Source organism: Zalophus californianus, chromosome 15, assembly GCF_009762305.2.
Source record: "Zalophus californianus isolate mZalCal1 chromosome 15, mZalCal1.pri.v2, whole genome shotgun sequence".
Classification (NCBI taxonomy): Eukaryota; Metazoa; Chordata; class Mammalia; order Carnivora; family Otariidae; genus Zalophus; species Zalophus californianus.
The window spans coordinates 72,602,610-72,627,569 of NC_045609.1; the positions used below are offsets into that span (position 1 = coordinate 72,602,610).

The following is a 24,960-nucleotide window of genomic DNA, read 5'->3' on the forward strand; positions in this document are numbered from 1 at the left end:
AGCCTCCCAGTCGTGGCACTACAACATGACTGATTCAGCTAGATCAGATACCCAGAGAGCCAGGCCCGGGCCTTCCTTCTTCAACCCTAGAGGCACACCGGACAGAGGGAAAACACTGACCCCGTTGGTTCATAAAAAGTTAGTGCTTGACATGTTAAATCAGAAGATACCATCTGAAATGGGAACATGGGTATAATACAGTAGAATTGTCACCAAATGGGTGGATTCCAAGAAGGATGGAGATATTATCCAAACTCTTCCACTGCTATTTTTTAGTTGAGTGAAAATAAAACTGAAGTCTAGACTAAGGCATCAATTGATCATCAACTTCATGTTGTTATGAATTTTTAGAAAGCAGCATATTTTAATCACAAATACTTTATGGCCCTATTATAGGGAGAAGCTTTTTTCTGTTAGATGGATTTGTCCCATGATAGCAGGTGGAAAAAGAAGCTCAGTGTTGCAGTCAAATGTTATTTATTTTTTTAAAGATTTTGTTTATTTATTTGACAGAGAGAGACACAGCGAGAGAGGGAACACAAGCAGGGGGAGTGGGAGAGGGAGAAGCAGGCTTCCCACGGAGCAGGGAGCCCCATGGGGGGCTCGATCCCAGGACCCTGGGAGGATGACCTGAGCCGAAGGCAGTTGCTTAATGACTGAGCCACCCAGGCGCCCCAAATATTATTAAAAGGCTAATGGTCCAATTGGGGTGATTCTGACTGTAAATTATCTCTCATCCCTCATATAGCCCCCAGTTAGCCAGGCTCCTTTGTGGAACTTTAGTTCCTGCTTAGGTTTGTCCTTGTAACTTAAAAACTACTTTTCCCTCATGCCTCCTCCTCCAAACTAAAGCCCTTTTCTCCTCAGTGCTGGCTGCTTTAAACACAACAGAAGAAACACAATCAGATAAAAAGAACTCATTTGTAAGACCTTTCCCTGTCACTGCATTTTGAAAGAGGATATTGGTTAACCCTCTCCCAAATTTCTAAATCATGCCCCCTAACATAAGACTGCCCCCCTCTTGTTTCATGGCCATTACTAGAATAACAATGACCAGCACTTTTTTTTGGAAAGGTTGATGTGTCTTATCAGAATTGTGTCTCCCGTGGTATTTTAACTTGCTAATACAATGATAATAATTTAATAAGAACAGTAATAATAATAATAGAAGTGAGGGAAAGAACACATACTCATCAAGCACTTTCCACACATTAGGCAGCTAATGCTGATTATCTCACTTAATCTGCACATTTACTCCCCTAACTCTATGGAGTAACTGTTTTTCCCCGTCCTTTTACAAAGGAGGAGAATCTGAGGCTAGGAAGATTTAAGTATGCCCTGAAATTCACACAGCCGGTAGGAGGCAGAGGCAAAATCTGAACTCAAAAACCCATGTCCTTTTTTGTATACTCTGTTGCTCCATACTTTCAACTCAAGAAACATTTATTAAGCACCTTTGAGGTACACAGCACCATGTTAAAATTTTTTAAGTGGGTAAAACCCATAGTGCACTCAAACAAACCAAGGTCCAAATCTTGGCTCTGCAACTTACTAGCTGAATCTTTACTCTCACTTACCTTGACAATGGGGATAATATAAACCCCCTGGAATTTTTCTTAGGATGAAATATTATGATGTTTGCAAACAGTAATCACTAATATTAAATGAGTGTTTACTATGTGCTAAGCACTGTCCTAAATCCTTTTTTTGGTGTGAATTCATGTAATTCTCTCAACAATCCTATCAGACACTTGCTTTTATGAGGAAAAAGGCACAGAGAGGGGAGGGCATTTGTCCAGGGTCACCCAGCTGTAAACGTCAGTGCTGGGATTTGAACCCAGGCAGTCTGGCTCTAGACTCGTCTTAACTACAGGGCTATAATGCCCCTCTGCCTGGCACATAGTGAGCACTCAATAAATAGTAGTTTTAAAAATGCTTCCTTTCTAGGGGTACCTGGGTGGTGCAGTCGGTTGAGCATCTGACTCTTGATTTCGGCTCACGTCATGATCTCAGGGTCGTGAGACCAAACCCCATGTGGGGCTCCATGTTCAGCAAGGAATCTGCTTGTCCCTCTCCTTCCCCCTCTGCCACACCCGCCCCCCAAAATAAATAAATAAATAAATAAATAAATAAATAAATAAATAAAATCTTTTAAAAAATGTTTCCTTTCTAGGGGCACCTGGGTGGCTTGGTCAGTTAAGCGTCCAACTCTCGATCTCAGCTCAGATCTTGATCTCAGGGTCATGAGTTAAAGCCCCACAAAGGGATCCATGCTGGGTGTGGAGTCTACTTAGGAAAAAAAAAAGTGTTTCCTTTCTAAATACAAGGAATACAATTAAAACAAGCACATAAATCTTCATAATGTAAGGAAGATTGTTACTCAGGAGACCAGAAAAGCAGAGGAAGTCTCTCTCAAAAGTCTTCATAGCATATAAAATGGACCTTAAAAAATAGTCACCATTTTGTCAGAAACTGGTGAAAAAAAGGGCATTCCAAGTGGAAACAGAGTCAAAAAGCATAGTTGTGTTTGGAAAAGATGAACAATCTAACTTGATCTAAGCAAAGGTTTCAAAGACAGAAAAGTGAAGTGGGCTATCCAGGTCATGAAGAGCCTTCAATGCCATGTGAGAGGAATCTGAAGGCAATTCAAGAGGCAATACGGAGGGCATTGCAATCATGCAATCAAGCTACAGAAAATTAATTAATCTGGAAGTCGTTTTTTGCCGTGTGTGCCTGTCTCTCTACTTTCATCAATGTGTAGACATGCCAAATAAATTCATCTCTTCCCTCCAAAAAGTTAAAACATTCTGGTACCTATCACAAGGGAACCTTGAGTACAGTGGTGGAGGAATCTAAAGGTAATTCAAGAGGCAATGGGGGTCATGGAAGCTTTTGATAGGGAAGCCATGCAATCAAGGCCAAGTTGTAGAAAATTAATAGCCATGATACACAGAATGAAGTAGAAAGAGGATATAAGTGATATTGATAACTGCTGTCCATATGTTCCAATTGTTTTCTTTACACGTTCTCAAAATTTAGGAAGAGTGTTGCCTGAAATTAATCACTTAGTAAGCTTTAGTAGACACTGGAAACCATGACAAGATTGCACTTGAACTGCTGAACTGCCAAAACAATGGGGGGGGGGGCGGGGAATTATAGACCAGGTGAAGTCCTGTGCTCAAATAACTCTCATTTTAATGGGAGTCATGAACTAAGTTTGGAGAATTGGGCTGATTATATTTTTAGCTATCATTTGTCTCTGTTATCTTTCAGTTCTTAGAAAACACACATAGTGGTAAACAGACATGGAATTAGCTACTGTCTCTGGCTGACCAGCTTACCACATGCAATCTATACGAAAAAAGCGATCCAGAGGGGAAAATGCGGCTCAATCCTGAAATTATGCTTCTACTGTCAGATATGCAGGGACAGATGCAAAAGGCAACAATGAAAATGTTACCTGAGCATGTTTTAATACAGCCCCAGACCTTCAGAAGTCATATGTGCTGTGTGTGCCCGTCTTGTGCTCTGTTCGATGTGTATGCACGTCCAATAAATTCATCTGTTCCCTCCATTTTGTTTGCATCCGGAAAAAAAAAAATTAAGACACCCTGGTGCATATCACAAAAGACCAGGCAAGGATGGCAGCTGAGATGTTGACAGCAGTCACACCTGCATGTAATCTCTGTCCCAGGGGACTAGTCTCTAGTTCAAACCTCATGCTAGAATTAAGACTGCCTAGTAATTTCATTGGTGTACCATTCCAAAATCCGTGAGTATATCGAGAATATAGTGATTTATCATCACACATCTTGATTTCTAAGCTTAGTCACACCCTTCACAGCATGGTTATCTAGTTTTACAGCTTTTCCTTTCTGAAACCACAGAAGGAAGGGGTTTGTCTTCCTCTTGTAGCTATTCTTCTGGACTGTATCAAGCACTCTAAGCCAAATGTTAGGCAATGGCTGCCCATTATCCGTTGGCTATATTTGCTTCTTTCTTGCTCCCACAATGGAAGTGATTTGCAATACAGGATATACACTTTGTTCGTTAGCTACAAATTGTAACAGTAGCCAGAGCTAAGTTTTATTCACACAGTTATTCACAAATTAAAACAGCACACACACAGGGCAGGGGGAAGGTGAGGGGAGTTAGGTGTCTAGAGTACAAAAGATAAGAAGGTATCCCTCTCACGGTCGTGGCTTACACCCCTCACCCTCGTGCTGGCTCTGTGCGAGTGCACAGACACACACACGCCACAAAACCCAGAGATGACCAACTCTTATATAAGTAAACAAGCCTAAAGCCACAGATCAGGTCTGTTCTGTTCAGGTCAATGTTTAACTGAGCATGCTGGTCCACTCAACACTCTCCCAAGTGTTCACATCTCACTCAGAGTAAAAGCCAAAGTCCTTCTGGTGGGTCACAAGACAGCATAGGACCTGTCTCCCAGACCCCCACCATCTCTCTACGGCCCCCGCACTGTGCCTGAAACACTCCCAGCACATTCCTGCTTGGGGTTGCAATGGCTGCTCCCTCCACCTAGAATACCCTTACTGCACATTCTCACATGGCTTGCGCTCTCTCCTCCTCTTTGTTTAAACACCACCTTCTCAAGAAAGCCTTCTCTGATCTCTCCCATCCTGCCCTTTCTTCCCCCTACCACCACCCCTACTTCATTTTCTCCAGAGCACTCATCACCATATGATATTCACTACCTAATTTACTTATATTTCATAAATACCATTTTTACATAAATGAAATAACACAACTCAAGACGTATGCTCCCTCGTAAGTTCCCAGTGGCAAGGATTTTTTTCTTTTAATGTTTTGTGCAATGCTGCATCTACTGCTCCAAAATAGCAGGTGCTTAATAAATTTTTGTGGAATGAATGCACTGGGTGCTAGGCGGACAGGTTTAAGCAAGATATTGTTTCTACTATTGGGATGATGATAACAGCATCCATGAATATTGCTCCCCAAATAAAGTAAAGCCTGCCAAATTTATCTCCACGAGGGGCTCTGTCAGTCTGGTGATGTTGTTAACCTTATTAAATCAATATCAAAACTTCTTTAGAGAAGCCAATGTAAACACTCTCCATAATAAGTGCACATATATGCATAATCTAGTTTAAGCAGAATACAAAAACCAAAGAAAGACTAGGAAATATATTTGAAAAGAGACAGTTTGGAACATTAAAATGTTGTTGATAATATTCTCAACAAAGCTGAAGGCAGAGCACATCCCTTTAGCCATAGTTCATGTTGTCGATAGTTATGACCTCCAGAAGGATTCTGCTAAATTTTAGAAGTATATTACATATGATAACAGTTCCCAATAAAACATTTTCTTCTGGCATTCTATTAATGAAATATATTTCCACTAAAAGTCATCCCTTTTTTATGACCTAGTCAATGATAGTAAAAATAATTCTTCAAAATAAATGTGTCCTAACTGGCATTAAAGTCATATTTTACAAATTTCATTTAGCAGCCCAACATCAATTTCATGAGAGATATTTTCTTTTGCAATGAATAATACAAAAGTGGAAATCATTGTGTTTACCATAACACAGCCAGTAAGTGTGTTAAGAGCCTTCTTTCCCTTACTTATCCATCAATGCTTCCTTTTTGTAATTGAGAAAGATGTTGTATAATTTGACTATCAGGATCCCGAAGACTGAAGTGCTTGATGGAGAACTTTTCTTTACTACCAAATTCATTCTGATTCTAGAAAGAAAAATGTTCAGGTACTGATGCTTTGCTGCAAAGTCAAGGAGCTGTATGAGGTAAACAAGCACCGTTCTGAATGGACACTCAAATAGGCAATCTTCATTTCCCAAATTTGCATTTCCTCTTTGCCAAATACACCTTTGGTATTTTTTGTTTGTTTGATTTATAGCAAAAATAACAGAAGGAGGCATGTAAAAAAAAACATAACAAGAAGATGATGACATTTTGCTGGTTCTTTCTATTCCACACAATGTTGGCGTTCAAAATCTTTTATAAGTTAGATAGGATATTCTTATGTTAAGCCTTATCCGTCAATGCATCCAAATAAATGCATCCAGCAAACCTAATGAACATCACATGATCCTTTCTAAGAGCAAGTAGGCTCTCTGTTAGTTTTATGTTTGGGATCCTTGACCAGACTATGCTATAAGCATCATTTGAAATGGTATACGGCAACCAAACTCAAGAAGGATGTTCTCCTTTCACTAACAAACTTCTCATTGCTGTTGTCTTGAAAACACCTAACCCATCACAGACCTCTCAGGAGTTTCTGGTAAACTAGGAGTCACCTCTTGCAAAAGTGAAAGTGATAAAGAGCCTAAAACTTCAGTGCCATGACTCACGATGACAGTCAGCCCCTTCCCCAACCCCTCTGCCCAAGTAACATTCCCTAAGATGCTTCCAGTCTCTGCTCCTGTGGCCTGAAACCCCAGCTGAGAGTTAAGCATTACAGGAATTGAGTCAAAGTAAAATTGAGTCATTGGATTTGGAAATTCATTTTTGGTTTCAGGACTTGGAAGTGGAAGAGTCTTTCAAGGTCGTCTAGGGAACAGAAAGGAAGAGGGAGTGGGGCTCTAAGAGGGGGTCTGATGCATGCTGTGCCCAACATCACATCACATTGCAGGAGAACAGAGCTCAAGGAAGAATGCAGGTCTTCCACTTCATCACCAATCCTTCCATGGGTTTGTACTGCCTGCTGTAGAGGGCCTGCCATTTGGATAATTTTTAAGGGGGCACATTTGGAGTCAACCTTAAAAAGAATTAATTTTCAGATTTTTTTTGATGGAGTGTAATAAGAGACCATGAATAAGAATAAACAATCCAGCCTTTGAGAAATATATTGGCACCAGACTATTTTGTGATGATCTTGTCCTAAAAGCAATTAATCTCTTGCTGTCAATCATCCTGGGGAAATTAATCCCATAAGATGCTATGAGGTTGGCTTTAGATGAAGCAAGGAGAAATAAATATTTTTTCCTCAGGGCTAGAAGTGGTCTGTGCCTTGGTATAAATGAAGGAAATGTCTGTAACATTTTCTAGTGCTGAAGAAATAAGGTGCTTCTAGCTGGGCAGAGACTGAGTGGGGGGAGGGAGGCAGGAGGCAGCACAGGAAAGAGTATGGGGTGAGTCAATCACAGAGGAGTATTTGAGGTCTTCCCTGGACCATGCTCCTTTTCCAGTTTCTCTGAACTATCAGTAAAGCCTCATTAAAAGTTACAGTCTAATACCTCTGACTGTTCTAAAAAAAAAAAAAATCTCAACAAGATATATGCACAAAGATGTTCAGTGTAGCATAGCCTATTAAAGCAAACAAGCAAAGTATCTATCAATAAAGGACTATTAAATCAGGTATAGGTACAACCATGTGCTTGAACACTATGCAGCCATAAAAATGAGCTATATCTGTATGTACTAATATGGAAAGATCTCAAGATATGTTATGTAAAAAGGCAAAGTGGTTTTTTTTTTAAGGAAGCAGGCAGCTAGATCATAGTTTTATAGGTAATAGATGGGTTGATTTTAGTGTCCTAGTAAATACATAACTTCTGTCTAGAAGAGAATCTCAAGAGAACATAATAGTGGATCCTTTAGGGGGTGGGGACATATCACTTCTCATTTTGTTATGAATAGTTTTGTTTGAACTTAAGTATATGTGTATATTCCTTTTTTATGTCAAAAAGACTTTCTCTGGATGGTTAAGATTAGAGCTTTTAGGATTAAAAACACTTTTATTTTTTAATTTTTTTAAAGATTTTATTTATTTATTTGACAGAGACAGACACAGCGAGAGAGGGAACACAAGCAGGGGGAGTGGGAGAGGGAAAAGCAGACTTCCCGCTGAGCAGGGAGCCTGATGCGGGGCTCGATGCGGGGCTCGATCCCAGGACCCTGGGATCATGACCTGAGCCGAAGGCAGACACTTAACGACGGAGCCACCCAGGTGCCCCTAAAAATGCTTTTAGTTAGTTTTCTGGACAGATGAATAAAGATATGGTATATATGTAAAACAGAATATTACTCAGCCATCAAAAAATGAAATCTTACTGTTTGCAACGACGTGAATGGAACTAGAGGGTATTATGCTGAGCTAAGTCAGTCAGAGAAAGACAAATATCATATGATTTCACTCATATGTGGAATTTAAGAAACAAAACAGATGAACAGAGGGGAAGGGAGGAAAAATAAAATAAGACGAAATCAGAGAGGGAGATAAACCATAAGAGACTCTTAATCATAGGAAACAAACTGAGGGTGGCTGGAGGGGAGGTGGCTGGGGGGATGGGGTAACTGGGTGATGGGCACAAGGAGGGCACGGGATGGAATGAGCACTGGGTGTTATATAAGACTGACGAATCACTAAACTCTACCTCTGAAACTAATAATATACTATATATTAATTATTTTTAAATAAAATTTAAAAAAAGGTTTTAGTTAGTTTTCTAAGTTACACCTTGGTCTTGGTTATGCCGTGGTGAAGAGCCTCTGGCCATGCTTAGCTCAAACCAGTTCAGGAAGACTAGTGGCCAGATGGGCGGGAGTGGGAGAAGTGACCAGAGGCCCTCTCAAAACAGCAGTTCCCAAGAAAGTTGCGTACACCAAGGTAGCAGGGTTTTAGCCAAGCTGGATGTTTGAACATAGCCTTCTCCTAGACCCACGGGAGACAACGCCTTAGGATACTCTTAGAAATAGCTGAGGGACACTGTGGGGAGGCTAGGACAGCTGAAATGCAGCGGGCACCACAACATAACGAATGCGTACCCCAGCATCCCTGCCCCATCCTGGCACCTGCTGATGGGCGGGAATGAGGAGGGTGGGTATGAGCAGGGGCAAGGGGAGAGGTTCAGGATGCCTGGCGTACATGTAACGTAGTGAGACAGAATGCAGGGCCAGGAGCATGACTGTCTGCCAGAGCAACCACATCGACGTGCCTAGCCTCACTCCTAGGACGCAGCCCACCGAAGAACACGACGGAGCAGGTTAGAAGCTGCATGTCAAACCCTCCTTACCCAAGTGGGAAAAACATAGCTGTGTCTCGGTCAGGTTTAAGAGCAGAGGCATGTGAAGAAATGAACTTCCAAATCATGTCCAACTTACAGGAGTTCAGCTCGAAGTACTGAGAAATTTCTGGGACAAAACCTTCTCCAACCACCCCCGTCATGTGTCTGCTGTGGACTGAGTGCATGGCAACCCGTTTCTCCCAATGCTCTCCATAACTACTTAGTAAATGTGTACTCAGCTTCAGGTTCTCAGGTGAGCTAGGATCTGGGAAAAGGTGTGTAACACGTGGTCCCTGGCTCCTCAGAATTTACAGACAATTTTGCTCAGTTAACAGACGCCAAAGTGAAAGAGTCTGGTGTTGGGGGGGAAGCATAGCTGCTGGAGGATAAGCAGAGTTATACCACCAGGTTCAAATTATTAGCAGAGAAATCAGGGCAAAAGGATGCCTCCAAAGCAAGGCCCTGATTTAATCAAAGGGATTCAGGGAACCAGGGCAGACTCATCTTCAAGAGACACAAGTAGGATGCTCACTTAGAGCAAATGTTCTGAACACCAGCGAATAAATATCCTTTACGCCTTTACACGGCTCTGCTGTGGCAGGAGAAAAGGCTGAGCTAAATGATTTCGTTAGCCTGCCACTTCTGGCCAGCTCCCCCTGCTCCTTTGTCACCTTTTCCAGGAGTAGAACACTCCACCTTGCTACCTCTCTTTCTGTGATGAAGGTGTGCTGGGGTCACAGGAAGCCTGATATGAACCTTAACATGGACAACCACTTAGTGTCCTTCCTATAACTGTCTGGAAAAGGGTTCAGGCCTCAGACCAGACTAGCCTAAGGAGTGCGAATGTTCCGGAAGGCAGGACATGACCATGACTTGCCAATCACAAAGGGATATCAATCCCTGATCCAACGTGGCCTCTTGAGGCAGGGACTGTGCCTTACCGTCTTGCTCTATACCCCTTGGTGCTGCAAACTCTCCCTACGTGTTTATGGAATGAATAAGTGAATGCCATCCTCAGGACTTGTCCAGCCTGCTTTGTGCAGAGTAAAACTTCAGTGAGGCCCTCAGGTGATCCCTCACACTAATAACACTGTCAAAGCACTTGCCAAGCTTTCAAAAAGGCCCTTGGTGGGATCCCACGCCTGTCTCTGCCTCTTTCCCTGTTACCCGCTGGCTGGACTTTTCTGGTGCAGGAGGCCAGGTTCAGGTCAGCTCTGCTGGTGTCTTGTGAGCACCGCAAGCCAGAATGAAGAATGTGGTATTTTTAACCACACAGAAGTCTTTTATTTTTATGTAGCTAAATGTATCTACCTTTCCTTTTATGACTTTAAGCCTTTGTATCCTGATAAATGGTCAGGAGCCTTCTAACATTCTTGAGTCATAAACCACCTGTGTCTTCCTTCAGGGCATCTATTGCTTCATTTATTTTAGACTTAATTACTTAATACGTTAGGAATTTATGTGCATATGGAATAAGAAAGGGGTCCATAATGACTTTTTCTTAACAGCCAGTTGTACCCACATTATTTAGGGAATAATCTCTCTTCTCACACAGATCTTAAAATGCCACTTTACTATAAGTAAATTCCATATAGATGTGTTCACTGATCTTTTTCCGTGACTCCATTTTCTCCAAACTAAATTGGTTTAATTATTGTAGTGTCATGTCATTTTAATATTCAGTTAGGCTAATCTCTCTTAATTATACTTCTGTTTCAGAAGTTCATATATTTCACTGTGCAAAATGAAGAAGAGTACCATTTTGCCATATCTCTTAAAAAGAGTCTGCTGGTATTTTAATCGGGATTTCCCTTCTTTTATAGAGAGATTTAGGGGAAATGAACATTTTTACAAGATGGTGTTTTGTTATCCAAGAGCACGGTAGCTCTCTCTAATGGCTTAAACATTTCATGTTCCTGAAGGTAGTTTTTAAATTTTCCTCATAGCATTCCTGTATGTTACACTTCACTTCAAATGTCTTCTTCTTGATGCTTACTACGCTTAATTACCATTTTTTAAAATGCTAATAACATGCTGTTTCCTGTTTTGGAATACTTCTCTACCACTTCTCCATTTTGCAAACTCCACTCATTTTTCAAGGCCCTATTCCAATATCACTTGCTTGTAAAGTTTTCTTTGGCCCAATATCCACCAGGATGGACCAATGTCCTTCCTCTGTGCTCCTTCAACATCTTAATGTACCACCATCACACCATTGGCCCCTTGAAGCTTCTGTACATAGCTCGCTCACCTTCCCTAGTCGGAGAGCTCTGTAAGTAGAGGAGCTAGGACCCCCCACTCCCCCCACCCCCCTAAGCCTGGCTCATAGCAAGCACTCAGTGATTACATCAAAGTGAATGCGTGAATGAATGAATGAATGAATGCCATATGCTTCTTCATGTTTCAGTAGCATTTTTGCAGTGCTAACGATAATGTCGATATACAGTAAAATTTGCAACAATGTGATAACAGGTTTTTTTCCTTAAACACAAGCCATGTTTAAAAATGCAGAAAATTATCTCATGAGAACTCATAAATAATTAAGAAATAAATACTAGATACATTATCTTCTTGGCATATATTTCAGCCTAATAGAAAGAGGCAGTGTTATGGTGGGTAGAGCATACTGTGGCTTTAACAAGACCTGAATTTAAATCTTGGATCAACCACTTATTAGCTAGATGGTGTCAGGCAAGTTACTTCTTTTCTGCCTCATTTCCTCTGTCTGTAAAATGGGCACAATAAATGTCTTCATAATAGAATGTTTTGTCCAAAGTGCTTGGTTTCCTGCTCCTCAAACCTGCTGCTTCTACAGTCTTCCCCATCCCAGTTAATTACATGCCATACTCACAAGTGCTAAGATGAAGAAGAAGAAGAAGAAGGAGGAGGAGGAGGAGGAGAAGGAAGGAAGGGGAGGAGGGGGAGGGGAGGAGGGATGGAGAAGGGTAGGGAGAAAAGAGAAGAAAGGGACAGAAAAAAGGAAGCATCCTCAATTCCCTCCCTTTCACTCCATGCTTCCAACCCACCAGCAAGTCCTATAAGCACTTCCTTAGAAATAGTTGCAGAACCCAGTGACTTCTCACCAGCTGCTCTCCTACCATCTGGTCTAAGTCACCATCTTCTCTTGCTCTGACCATTACAAAAATGGTCAATAATGGTCAGTAGCCTCCTCACGGGTCTTCCTGCTCACTACCACCTATTCTCCACATTGTTGACCAAGCAATCCTTTTAAAATTCCATCAAATCAAGGCACAACTCTGCTGAGAACTACCCAAGCCTCTCCTATCTCAGTCAGTCTCACTTAGAGGAAAACTCAGGTCCTCACAGTAACCTGCAAGGATGACAATCCACCCCCCCCCCGCCCGACCATCTCTGCAACTTCATCTTCCTCCTTCTCGTCTGTCCTCTCTGACCTAGCCATACTGGCCTCCCTGCTGGTCCTCAAGATAGACCTCAAGCCTCCGCATTATTTGTCTCACTGTCTAGAAAACCCTCTGCCAGAATTTGCATGACCCTCATTTCCTTTGGGTCTCTGCTCAAATGTCACTTCATCAAAGGCCACCCACTATCATCCCATATAAAAAATAGCACCTTCCCTGCTCTCATTTCCCTAGCATTCTCTCTTCTACTTGTTCTTTGTTTTTCTTTATAGCCCTTTATCACCACCTGTCACATTATATGTTTATTTGGTGAGTGGCTGTCTTACCCCAATACCTAAAACAACCTGAGCACTTAGCAGGTGTTCAACTGATACTTATTGAATGACTGGACACACGAATACATGATTTATAACAACATTTCTACAATTTCTATAAAGTCTAGCCACAGAATAGATTCTCCTAAAATAAACAGTAACTAAGGAGCTGGTGAGAAAACTAAACCATCACGGATGCTCATGCTCATTACTTAACCCAATTGCTTAAATGAATCAAAATAAAGATTCCCTTGTTTTACACAGAACAACAACAACAAAAGTCTCCCTGGAATCCATTAGAGATTGCCAACCTAAACCTCTTTTCTACATTTTTTGTAACATTTAAAAATTATGGCTTCCCCCCACTCCTTCCCCCAGACTCTGGGACTCCTCTCCTTCTGTTCATTCCTATTTGGAGCTGAAAGCCAGAAATAGCTGTTTACTTCATTATCCTCATTTCCCTGCATTGTTACCCTTCAGTTCTCTGGTGGCTACCCTGTGGTGGATGTGTTTTGTAAATGAATTCTCAATAAGTTGGAGAAGAAAAGCATGAGTAAAGACCTTGGACACAGTCTTAAGCAAAACATATGACAGGGTATTTTCTTTAAGAAAAACTATGAATTGACTAACAGTTTCATATATACCATCAAAGTATGATTTTCATATGTAATGATACCATAGAGCTAGAGAAAGAACACACTGTATGAAGAACTTTAATTTATTAAAATGTGAACAGTAATCATTTTGTATGTAGAGTGCTTCCTCTTATAAGCCTGAAAAAACAATTATCTAACAAAGGACTAAAGTCATATGATCTCTAATCAATCAGCAAGTAATTTTTGAGTGCTTGACCCACAACTCCTGCTTTCTCTTTTATTCTAATGGAGAGCTCAGTAAGACAAAGGATTTTATACGTACATCTAAATAAGGACTTGCCCATCCAGTTATCATAAAACAAAATATGAACAAATTCGTTAGAGTAGTAAATGCACATTACATAATTTTCCCAATAAAATAATGCAATGTACTAGGGAAATACATCTCCAATACATTGGAGAGAGTCATCAAGTAGGGAGTGAGTCCAAGGATAACCACAGGTAAATCGAACATTTTAAAGCTGCTTTGAAACTGCATTACCTGGAAGAAAAGAACCATTCATTTAAAATGACTATGGGTGGGGGCACCTGGGTGGCTCAGTAGGTCAAGTGTCTGACTCTTGATTTCAGCTCAGGTCATGGTCTCAGTGTTGTAAGACCAAGGCCCACGTTGGGCTCCAAGATTCTCTCTCCCTCTCCCCTGCCCCTTCCCCCTCTAAAAAATAAAAAAATTAAAATAAATAAAATGACTATAGAGGGACCAAAGACACTAAACATTTTAATTCCACAGTAGCTCTGCACTAGATAATTTACCCCAAGAGAAGGTAAATTCTATTTTAGAATGTGAATTACCACCACCCCCCCCCAAAGAAAACACAAATACACCAAGAATTCATTTGGGTTTGACTTTGTACTAAATGTTATTGTTTGTCTCTAGTAGTAATTATATCTGAACATACCAAGTTCCCATGAAAGGGAACAGCCCAGAAAAGTGCTAGATTGACGGGGAAGAAATAGCCAGCCCAGGATTTAATTTACATTTTGATGCTGATAATATACAATGTAGCTAACACTACAAATAGATATTCAGAAATTGACCAAAATTGTATCTTCTGAGACAAAGAATACAACCTCACCAAAGCATGTTCTGGCTAGGAACTCTCAGTTAGGATAGTCCCAATTTGCCTGGGATAGCCCTACTGTCTAACTGTTGTCCGGTATCCCATCAGGTTTAGCATTTGTCCTACACAGAAATATCCCATTTGTCTGATTACTTATATGGTACATGCAAAATACAGTATATATTTAAATGTGAGCAATAAATGTTGATCAGCCCCTAACTGCCCCAGCCTCATTCAATCACAAATTCTAACCCCCTTTAATATTTTTCTACCCCCAAGTCATAACAATCCTTATCCCAGAGTGTTCATTAAATATTTGTTAAATTACTTCATTAATTAATATATTAGTATCATCAGTCCACAAATGGATGACAATTGGAATAAATCTGGCTACTTTGGGAGAAAGGTTGAATAAATATTATCTGATTGATTATCAGTAAGAAAGGTCAAAAGACCAAAAGAGTTAACTACTACCCATCACAATCTTCCTGCTTGCGGTCAAGAAATTTACAGATAAATGGTTGACATTTCTGTTCTTGGGGGAAGAGGAGAGAAGAAAGCATGTATTTTCTTAAATGGAATTCCCTTTCATAACTAACATAAAATGCAAATCCACTGGCTTCTCTTCTCTTCCCAATAAAGAACAGATGTAATAATTAATTTATACTAGCAAATACTTCCTTTTTTTTACTCAAATCCAATCTATTTTCAATTTTTAATAATCTTACTATAGCTACATCAATCCCTCTATTGCTCTCATATATTCTCCCTCTCTCTCTCTTCCTCTATCATTCTCTGTCCCTCTCTCTCTCTCTTTTTTTTTTAACCCTTAAAACAGTTTCCTCTCCAGTTTGTATGTGAGTTGGTTTTGGCCTCAGGCTGTTGTCTGTGACAGAATGATATTTGTGCTCTAGACCATGAGGTATTCACAAAGGCAGCAAAGAGCATCCCCTAACCTGCATGTGAGAAAACAAGGGATAAGAATAGAAGTGCCGCAGGTGAGCCTGCAAGAAACGGAGGGCTTGTTCTTTCCATAGGCTAGAGCCATAGGTACCTGTGGAACCTTGCCATGCTGTTTCCAAGATGGGTAGACAAGATGGGCTACAGAAGACAACAAATCTAGACAGCTGGATTTTCAATGATGTATGTATGGTTATGAACTCTAGGAAGGCTCAGTAGATGTTTATGGGATGGATGGATGGTTGGATGGACGGACGGACAGAAGGATGGTATTCCTAGAGACGGCTACTTTAACCAGGGTGAAATGCTAACCACTCACATTCCTTTTCCTTTCTCTATCCAAGTACATTGGAAACCAGGGATTTAAGCAGATAATGGGCAGCCACAGGTGAAGTACATCTGAGGTCTTACTAAGTAGCATTTGTGAATGGAGCAACAAAATGTCAAACTGTATCAAGTGATTAGTACTACTTATATCAATGAATACTAATATAGATAAAGTTAGAGAAGAACCTGAAATCATAGCCTCATGAAAAAGAAATATTTCTCCCATAAAAGACGATAAAGACTAATTTACCATCTCAAAGGAAATATTCCATAAACTTTACAAAATTTCATCTTTCATTTTAATGGGCTCTATTAATTAGTGCTGTTTTTTTCTTCCCTCGAACTGAGGGAGCTGGTAAGGTGCATATAAAAATAGGATCAAGTTAAGAACACACACTTCTCCCAGGGGAATGGCCTCACTCTTTCCCCTTGCTATAGACACACATGTTGTTTGGCTATTCTGTATTCAACCTTCCCCTGTGCCAGCATTCTTAGCACTGGGATGTTCTGGTGTCAAGTATAAAGCTAAGGATAAGGATGATAGCCTAATCTGCCATATAAAAGGAAACACAAGAGTGGGCTTTTGGCAAGATTTCTATCTCAATGAGCACTGTGGTCAGGATAAAATGTAACTCCCTGCAGCATTATTTGGTGATATAATACCATTTCTAATGCGTATTGTGGGCAGTTGCGCAATCAGGGATGAGTTGTTACCTAAATGCTACCAGGAACAGACCTCTCACTTCCCTTCTCTGTATTTGTAGTTCTCTATTTAGGAAAAGACTTTGATGTAAAGGCTTACTAGTTTCATACATCATCCCCTTGTCTCCCTGTTCTTCTTCCTCCCCTCACCACAAACCTCGTGCCCCCTCATATTTCCCAGACTTCTTCCTCCCCGCACACCCTGCACTCTCATTCCTCCATGTTTCCACCTGTGCTGTTCCTTCTGGAAGGAATGCACATCATTAGTGTTCTGCCTGCCAAATTCATACTCATCCTCCAAGGTCCGACCCAGATTCTATCTCCTCTGTGAAGTGAAGCTGTTCTGGTTATCAGCAGCCACAATTAGTTGACCCTCCCATACCAGCGTGATTACTCCTAGATGATAATCTTTATCACATCTTATTCTTGTCAGCTGTGTACATAACTTTACACACACACACACACACACACACACACACACACACACACACACACACACCTAATTCAGTTTAGTTCTTCTGAGATGAGGACTGACCTTTTTTCATTGGATATAACTAGTCCCTAACAGAATAAGGCATGCTATCATATTAAGTGATGTAAGCTTCCAAATAAGATCAGAAATATGTACATGTTCATTAAATCAGTTATTTAAGAATTTGACTAATCCTCAGAAACAACAGACATAATACACACAGAACATCCATAAAATAACTTGATATTTATAGTTTCAATTTAAGAACTGGCCTAAGAATTGGTTTTGCTATAAATTCAAGAACATGCATATCACGTGTATTAGAATAGTTGCCTACACGGAAAAAAAGGAACGGGAGAGGCGCCTGACTGGTCCAGTCAGAGGAGCATGCAACTCTTGATCTCAGGATTGTGAGTTCAAGCCCCACATTGAGTTTAGAGATTACTAAAAAAATAAATAAACTTTTAAATAAATAAAGAGAGAGGCAACTGGGTGGCTCAGTCATTAAGCGTCTGCCTTCGGCTCAGGTCATGATCCCAGGGTCCTGGGTTCGAGCCCCGCATCGGGCTCCCTGCTCCGCGGGAAGCCTGCTTCTCCCTCTCCCGCTCCCTCTGTTTGTGTTCCCTCTCTCATTGTCTCTGTCAAGTAAATAAATAAAATCTTAATAAAATAAAATAAATAGATAGATCAGTTCATCAGTCGGATGAACTGATGATGACAATGAGCCATAACCTGAGAAAATATGATTAACTCAAAATTTTCTACCTGAGGTCTCAAAAGTAAAAATAAATAAATAAATAAATAAATAAATAAATAAATAAAGGGTAATGATATTTACAGATACAATGTGGGAACAATTTAATCTTCTGAAAATCTTTTCTAAAACATGATTCTCCCACTTATGAGATACTGATGTCAAAAACTATTTCTCTTATGTAAAAAAAAATCTTTTTATTGAATTACAACCCATTTATTTTAAATACAAGTGCTAGAAGTGTAATGTGTTGCTCTCTTGATTTTTTTTCATATCAAAACTAATAATGGCTAAACTTGGCTTTCAAAAATATCTTGTCTTCAGTTTGACAAACCGCTTGAGGCTCTGTAACTCAGAGAGGAAAAACTTAGCTAATACAGGCCAGAAAAATGGCCCCTATATAACACCAAATAAAAACCCTCCATGCATTAATCTTTATAGCATCACCATGGGAAACTGATAAAGGTGATGCAACTGGTAGTTATAGCAGCCATTCAACTCCAGGAAGAAGTAAGAGAAAGAAGAAAGAGGACGGAAGTCCCCCCTTTATCAATGAACAGAGACAAGTTGGTTGAGCCCCTCCATAAACACGGAAGCGGAAGAAGTCAGCAAAAAGAGTGTAGCTCTGATTCTTATAGGCCCCCTGCACCCCAACACCGTGGAGGAACCACTGTCCAGCAGAGGGCTTTACTGCTACTCTAGAAAGCTGAGGCAGCCCTCACTGCCTCTCTGCCCTCAGCAGATACTGCCCAGGACTCAGCATCGTCTGCAACCAAAGCCCCTAATGCCAAAGTGAGGATACTTGAGGCCAGTTGCATCCGACTATCTCTCTCATTCCTGCAGTCTGACTCATGGAAACAATGAAGAGCCCCCAACCCTGTTCATTTCCTCTCCCCTCTCACCCCCTTCCGCCTTGTGCTTCTTCCCTCTGACTGCACACCTCCCACCACTGACAACCTTCCACTGTGTTGTCTGGAACTATAGTTCCTTGTAAACAAAACTCCCTACATCCTTGGCCTTTCCCCGAAGTGCCCTCTTCCATCTCCTGACTCAGCAGAGATTTGGCTCTCCTCTCCCTGGCAAGCATGCCATCCTGCACCAACATGTTTTCCAGGTCAGTCACACATCGTACCGTTTCTTTTCTATGCCCTCTCCCTAAAAAGCCCATCCCTCAATCCCATCCTTTGTCATCTGGCTCATCTAAGAATCCAGCTCATTCTCCAAGAACACACGTCTGTTTTCTTCAAGATCTCACAGTCCTTACCCCTAGGGCTGTATTTAGGGCCACTCTTTTGTATCACCGTAATACTCTATATATCCCATATTATCTCTCTTTCTCTCTGCACTCAGCATATCCTATTATTATAAGTATTTATGTATTTGTCTCTTCCATAAAACAGTGAGCTCCTTGATGATATATACTGGGTCCTGTTCACCAGTTGCTGGCACATAACGGGTGTTGGATAAATGTTGAATGAATGAATAAAAACCTATGTTCCTGACTTGAAAAAATGAATGAATGGGGAGGAACTGTACATTTTTTCTTTATTGGATTTTTCTCTCAATCCAGGTCTACTTGTTAGAAAACAACACAATGATGTATTCAAAGAAAAGCCAGCTGTCTCCTCTAAAGAAGATGTGGTATATATACACAATGGAATATTATGCAGCCATCCAAAGGAATGAGATCTTGCCATTTGCAACGACGTGGATGGAACTGGAGGGTGTTATGCTGAGTGAAATAAGTCAATCAGAGAAAGACATGTATCATATGACCTCATTGATACGAGGAATTCTTAATCTCAGGAAACAAACTGAGGGTTGCTGGAGTGGTGGGGGGTTTGGAGGGATGGGGTTGCTGGGTGACAGACATTGGGGAGGGTATGTGCTATGGCGAGTGCTGTGAATTGTGCAAGACTGTTGAATCACAGATCTGTACCTCTGAAACAAACAATGCAATATATGTTAAGAAAAAAAAGAAGAAGATAGCAGAAAGGGAAGAATGAAGGGGGGAAATTGGAGGGGGAGACGAACGATGAGAGATGATGGACTCTGAAAAACAAACTGAGGGTTCTAGAGGGTAGGGGGGTGGGGGGATGGGTTAGCCTGGTGATGGGTATTAAAGAGGGCACGTTCTGCGTGGAGCACTGGGTGTTATGCACAAACAATGCATCGTTGGATGGAACACTACATCCAAAACTAATGGCGTAATGTATGTAATGTATGGTGATTAACATAACAATAAAAAATTAAAAACATATTAAAAAAAAAAGGAAAAGCCAGCTGTCTCCTCTCCCTACCCTTGCCTTTGAGGTAACCTTGGTGTGTACTGCTCTATGGTATTCTCTGGCCCACAGAAAACACACATATGCATACATACGGATTTTTCTCAGTTTACAAAACTGGGATAATGTGTTACATACACTTTAGTCTAAAACTTGCCCTTTTTCACTTAACAATGTATCATGGCCATCCCTCCAGACCAAACACATTATGGATCTAAGTCATTCTTTCTAATAGTTGCATAATAGTCCATCATATGGATGTACTGTAACTTAGTCACTCATTCCCCAGTGGATGAACATTCAGATTTCTTCCAGTTTTATGGAAGTTCTGAAAGCAAAGATTATGATCTAACATTTCTAGAGCATACATACTTTGAGGTCTTTCTCTGACAGTGCAATGGACTCTACCCACACACACCTGCACCTTTCTTCTCAAGACTCAAGCTTCTGAAAAGCTAGTGGGCTCATGATCTCTTATGTGATCTCTTATGTGTACACTGCCACGTGTCTTGTACAGACTAGGTACTTAATATTTATTATATTTAACCAAATCTAACTAGATAGAAACTTCCAGGAAGTATGCACAGTATGTACTGCTTGCCATGCCTCATTCTTAACTTTATATATTTGTTTGAATTTATATTACATTATAGTTTAAATATTTAGTATATCCATTAATTTGCTAATATAAAATATTTTTATCATATTAATATATTACTAATGAATTGTAATACATTACTTTTATAATTCATAAGCAGCTTTTTTTCAAAACTTGCTGGATGATACAGAACCCTGAATTAGAAGAAACAAGCTCTAATTCAGTGGCTGCCAAATCTGCCTGTACATAAGAATCCATTGGGGGCCGATTAAACATTCAGATTCCCAGGCCTGTCCATGAATATTCTGACTCAGGAGATCTGAAACAGAGCCCTCATATCAGTATGCCAAATATCCCAGATGATTCTTATTGCTGTATTGTAATGGTTTTTAGAATTACCTGGGGAGCTTTTCACATACATGGATTTGGGGGCTCTGCCTTCAGAGTTTATGAGCCATTAGATCTGGAATGAGGCCTGGGAATCAACATTTTAAAAAGATTACCTAGACAATTTTCTCCAGTTTTGGAAACTCTATTCTAAGTGTTATAATTTCCTCTAGTTGGCAACCCAAAAATCAAGATATGATGGCTCCATTTAGGCCTTTAGTAGTAAAAATACAACACCAAATTAAAAGCCTTTGATGAAAATATTCTAAAAGACCATAAGATGGGAATGTCTTAACTTGCCCTATCACGAAATTAAAGAATACTTTTTATTGTTAGCTTGAATGGTGAATTGAATTTTAGGACCCTGTTTCTATCTTAAAGGCCAGATGAATTAAAGAATGATCTTTTCTCTCTAAAATTTTTAATAAAATCACTTTTTTATGAAATTCAATAGTTTTCAATGTTTAAAAAATATTTCTACCCCACCATAACCTATAAGCCTAGATATTAGAAATAAGCAGAGATCATTTCTTAGATTAATGAAATTTATCTTTCCAAATGTCTAAAGACCTTCCCACTTATAAATTAGGTATTTAAATAGACATATTAACTTTCTGGCCCTGAAGCTTTATCTCTACTTTCAGGAGTATAGGTGAGAGCAGATACTGAATTAGAAAACCACAGCAAAGCTCAGAGTTTTGACATCTTTTGTAAAAAATAAATGGCAAACATTTTTCCACACCAGCTCAATTCAACAGCTACTCTACTAGGTACTCTGCTAGTCACTTAGAATTGTTTTTTTATTTGTTTGTTTGGCTGATTGGTTGGTTGTTTTTGTTGTTGTTGCTTTTATAAATTCATAAAAATAAAAGTGCTTCATAAAAACATTAGAAAAATCCTCAGTTGTTGGTAATACGTTCTGGTGTTCTGGTCCTCAAAACTGAAGTAGGAGGAAACAGAATGGGAATAGCAAGTTAAGAACAGCAAGGATCAAGTGGCCTTTTCTCCTTCACTCTGTCATTACCAAATGCCCATGAATGTACTGGGAATTCCAACTTCCTTACAAAGGCCATCTCCTTTAAACTCAAGTATAGGGCATTTTTCTCTCTCTTCTTCGTAAATAATTGATTGGGATGTTTACTATAATATTCAAAGGACTAATAATGAAAAGGCAGTAAAACAAAGTGATGTGATCAGAAGTCAAACAGACCTGGATGGAAATCAGGATGGGCCACTTACCAACTATTTGAGCTCAGGCAAATTACATAATCTCTCAATACCTCAGTTCCTTCATCTGTGAAATGGGGAGGTAATAACGTATCTACTTGACAGTTATTGTGAAAATTAAATGATTTAATACCTGTAAAGTACCTAACATAATAAGTACTATTATAATATAATATATATAATTAATATAAGATATTAATTATCATGGGTTTTTGCCCCTGCAAAAATATTATTAGTCAGATTTTTAACTGTTAAATGCAAAATCATTAACGGAGTTGAAGAGAAAACAAGACAACTGGGTGACATGTCTATGTCTGACTCCAAATCATCCTTCTTGAAACAAGGTTCAAGAAGAAATAGTTGAGAAATATTGAGAAATATCTAAGCCCAACCCAGGGCTCTAGCCCTCTGAATCCCTGGGGCTATCCTCATTCCTATCCTCAGATAAACCACGGAGACCCCATAACAGAAGGGGCCAGAGACAAGGCGAAACTTCCAGGTATGTGTATGTGGGGGTGGGGGGGTGGAATTGGTTTCTTAATCAACTTGATGCTTCCTAGGACATACCAGGTTCCAAGTAGTTATGTGGCTCCTATGGTGTGCAAGGTACTGTACTAAGGGGTTTGGGTGATGTAAAGCTGGATCAGAAGTGGACTCTGACCACAGAGAGCTTTACAACCTATGAGAGATATTCCTCCCATGTTCCTTGTTGTACTTAGGACAGAGCTCAGGACCAAAAGCCTCGGTGTTAAAACACAGTTCAGAGATTGTACAGCTGGAGTCACTTGGAAGATCCCATACATACACCCAGACCCCTATAATCATATCTGTTCCACCCTCTTTTTTCTTTCTTTAATCACAATTCATTAGGTAACAATAGGCAGGTAGTATCTTGGGGCCTCATGTCACCTCTGGAGCCCAGTATTTACAAATGTAAATTTTGTCATTCCACCTAACCTTTACCACCCCATTTCCAGGTATGGAACCAACCAACCATATTGCCAGATCAACAAAGACCAGTCTCCTTAAAAAGGAATTTAAACATTAGAAATTAGTCTATTCATTACATGCCCCAGAGTGAACCCTGAAAAGCAGCACTAAATTATCCAACAGATGGATAAATTTATCCAATAAATTCTTTAACTGCCCCCCTCCAAAAGCAGGGTTAACCCTTCAGAGTCAAAAAAAAAAAAAAAAAAAGAGAGAGAGAGAGAGAGAGACAAAAACAACTCTGCAACTCCTCTTACAAGTTTTAGGGTATCAAAAGGGGTGGTACTTATTGCTTTGCAAATACCCTTTCTAAAGATAATCAATATTTTCCTTAAATGCTTATGGCAAAGCAATCAAGTCACTCATTTTAATTACTAGCAAACTGCACAATGACTTGATCTCTTTAATATTTCACTCATAGTAGCAGCCACTGAGCTATGACTAACCCACTCTCCCCAGCATCACCACTGGCTCCAGATGGCAAGAAATACATTCCCTTCACTCTTGCCTGAAAAGCAATTTGGATTTTTTTTTTTTACTTTCACCCAGTTTTACCTGCAGTAATTTTTACTCCAGAAAGAAAATGGGTGGGGGATGAAGATTAATGCCAAGAGGAGTACAGGTAGAGGGAATTTACTTTTTTTAATGGGGTATAAGCACTGCAGCTTTAAATCTTACTGCATCAAGCCCTGGATTCCTTCCATAACCAAGCTGCAAAATGGTAACAAAAAGGAGGAAAAAAATACCTCTTCCTCTCTCCTGGACAGCCCTTCAGGCGGCTCCCCAGCAGGACAAGCAACGGGAAGCCCATCCCCACGCCCTCCCAGCCCAGCCGTGCGGCTCGCACAGGTGAGCCAGGCACCGACCTTGGCCCTCAGGCTTCGCCCACATCCGGGGATCAAGGTCAAGGGCGAGGGCTTTCTTCTACGCGCCCCCCACCCCCACCCCCCGCCGCCCAGAGCCCAGGGATCCGCTGCCAAAGTTTCAGGCCGGGTTGGGGCCAGCGCGGCTCCCGCAGCCCCTCGCCCTTCCGCACCTGCCCGGCCCGCCCTGGTCCACGCCCTGCCCCGCCGGGCCTGGCGCGGGGTCGGCGGACGGTGCCCACCTGGTCCCCACTCACCCCTTGCGGACATGGTTCAGGCAGCAGGAGCCGAAGCAGGGAGGGCAGAGGAGAAACCCGGCAGGGCGTGGGGAGGAAAATATCCCCGAAACGCACACCAGCGCACACGCGCCCGCCGCCCGCCGTGGGGAGGCGGCTGGCAGCGCTGGGACGCCGCCCGCAGGACACCTGGCCGCCCGCTGGGCGCAGCACGGCGGGCAGGCGGGGCGCTGCGACCGCGGGGATCCGCCGCCGGGCGCGGCAACGCTGACAGCCCGCGGCCCGCGCTGGGCGGGGCCCGCCTCTCCCGCCTCCCCCGCCTCCCGGCCTCCCCCGCCTCCCCCGCCTCCCCCGCCCCGGCCGGGCCCACCCCGTCCAGCGGCTGCTGGGGACGCGCCGCCGGCTCGGCTGCGGCGCCAGGCGGGGCTTTTGTCCCCAAGCGAGGTGGGGCGTGCAGTAAGGGTCTGCGTCTTCCCCTTCCCCGACTGGGATTCTTAATTTAAAATAATTAATAATAATATTGTTGCTCTTGTTAGTGGCTTTCCAGCCTCCTGCTTTGGTCCCAGAGAAAGAAAGCAAGAAAGAGCTGTTCTGCTCCCTCCCCTAAGTGGTGCCCTAGGCGGGAGAGGAAGACCACGACTGCCCCGGGGGGCTTGGCCCTTAGTGGGAAGAAGGCCTTGGGCAGCTCACACTCGGCGGTCAAAGCAAAATTAGCGATCAGCGAGCCCCTTCGAAGT

The 24,960-nt window shown here is 41.4% G+C and overlaps 1 protein-coding gene across 1 annotated transcript in view; it reads right to left on the bottom strand.

Annotated features, from left to right (window-relative positions):
* Window positions 1-24,483, bottom strand: part of ABLIM1 (actin binding LIM protein 1) — a 294,439-nt gene extending 269,956 nt beyond the window's left edge. The window contains exon 1 of the mRNA XM_027596962.2: window positions 24,245-24,483. Within this exon, the coding sequence (XP_027452763.1) occupies window positions 24,245-24,257 (13 nt within the window). The 5' untranslated portion in view covers window positions 24,258-24,483. The remainder of the gene's footprint in view (window positions 1-24,244) is intronic.
* Window positions 24,484-24,960: the final 477 nt, after the last annotated feature.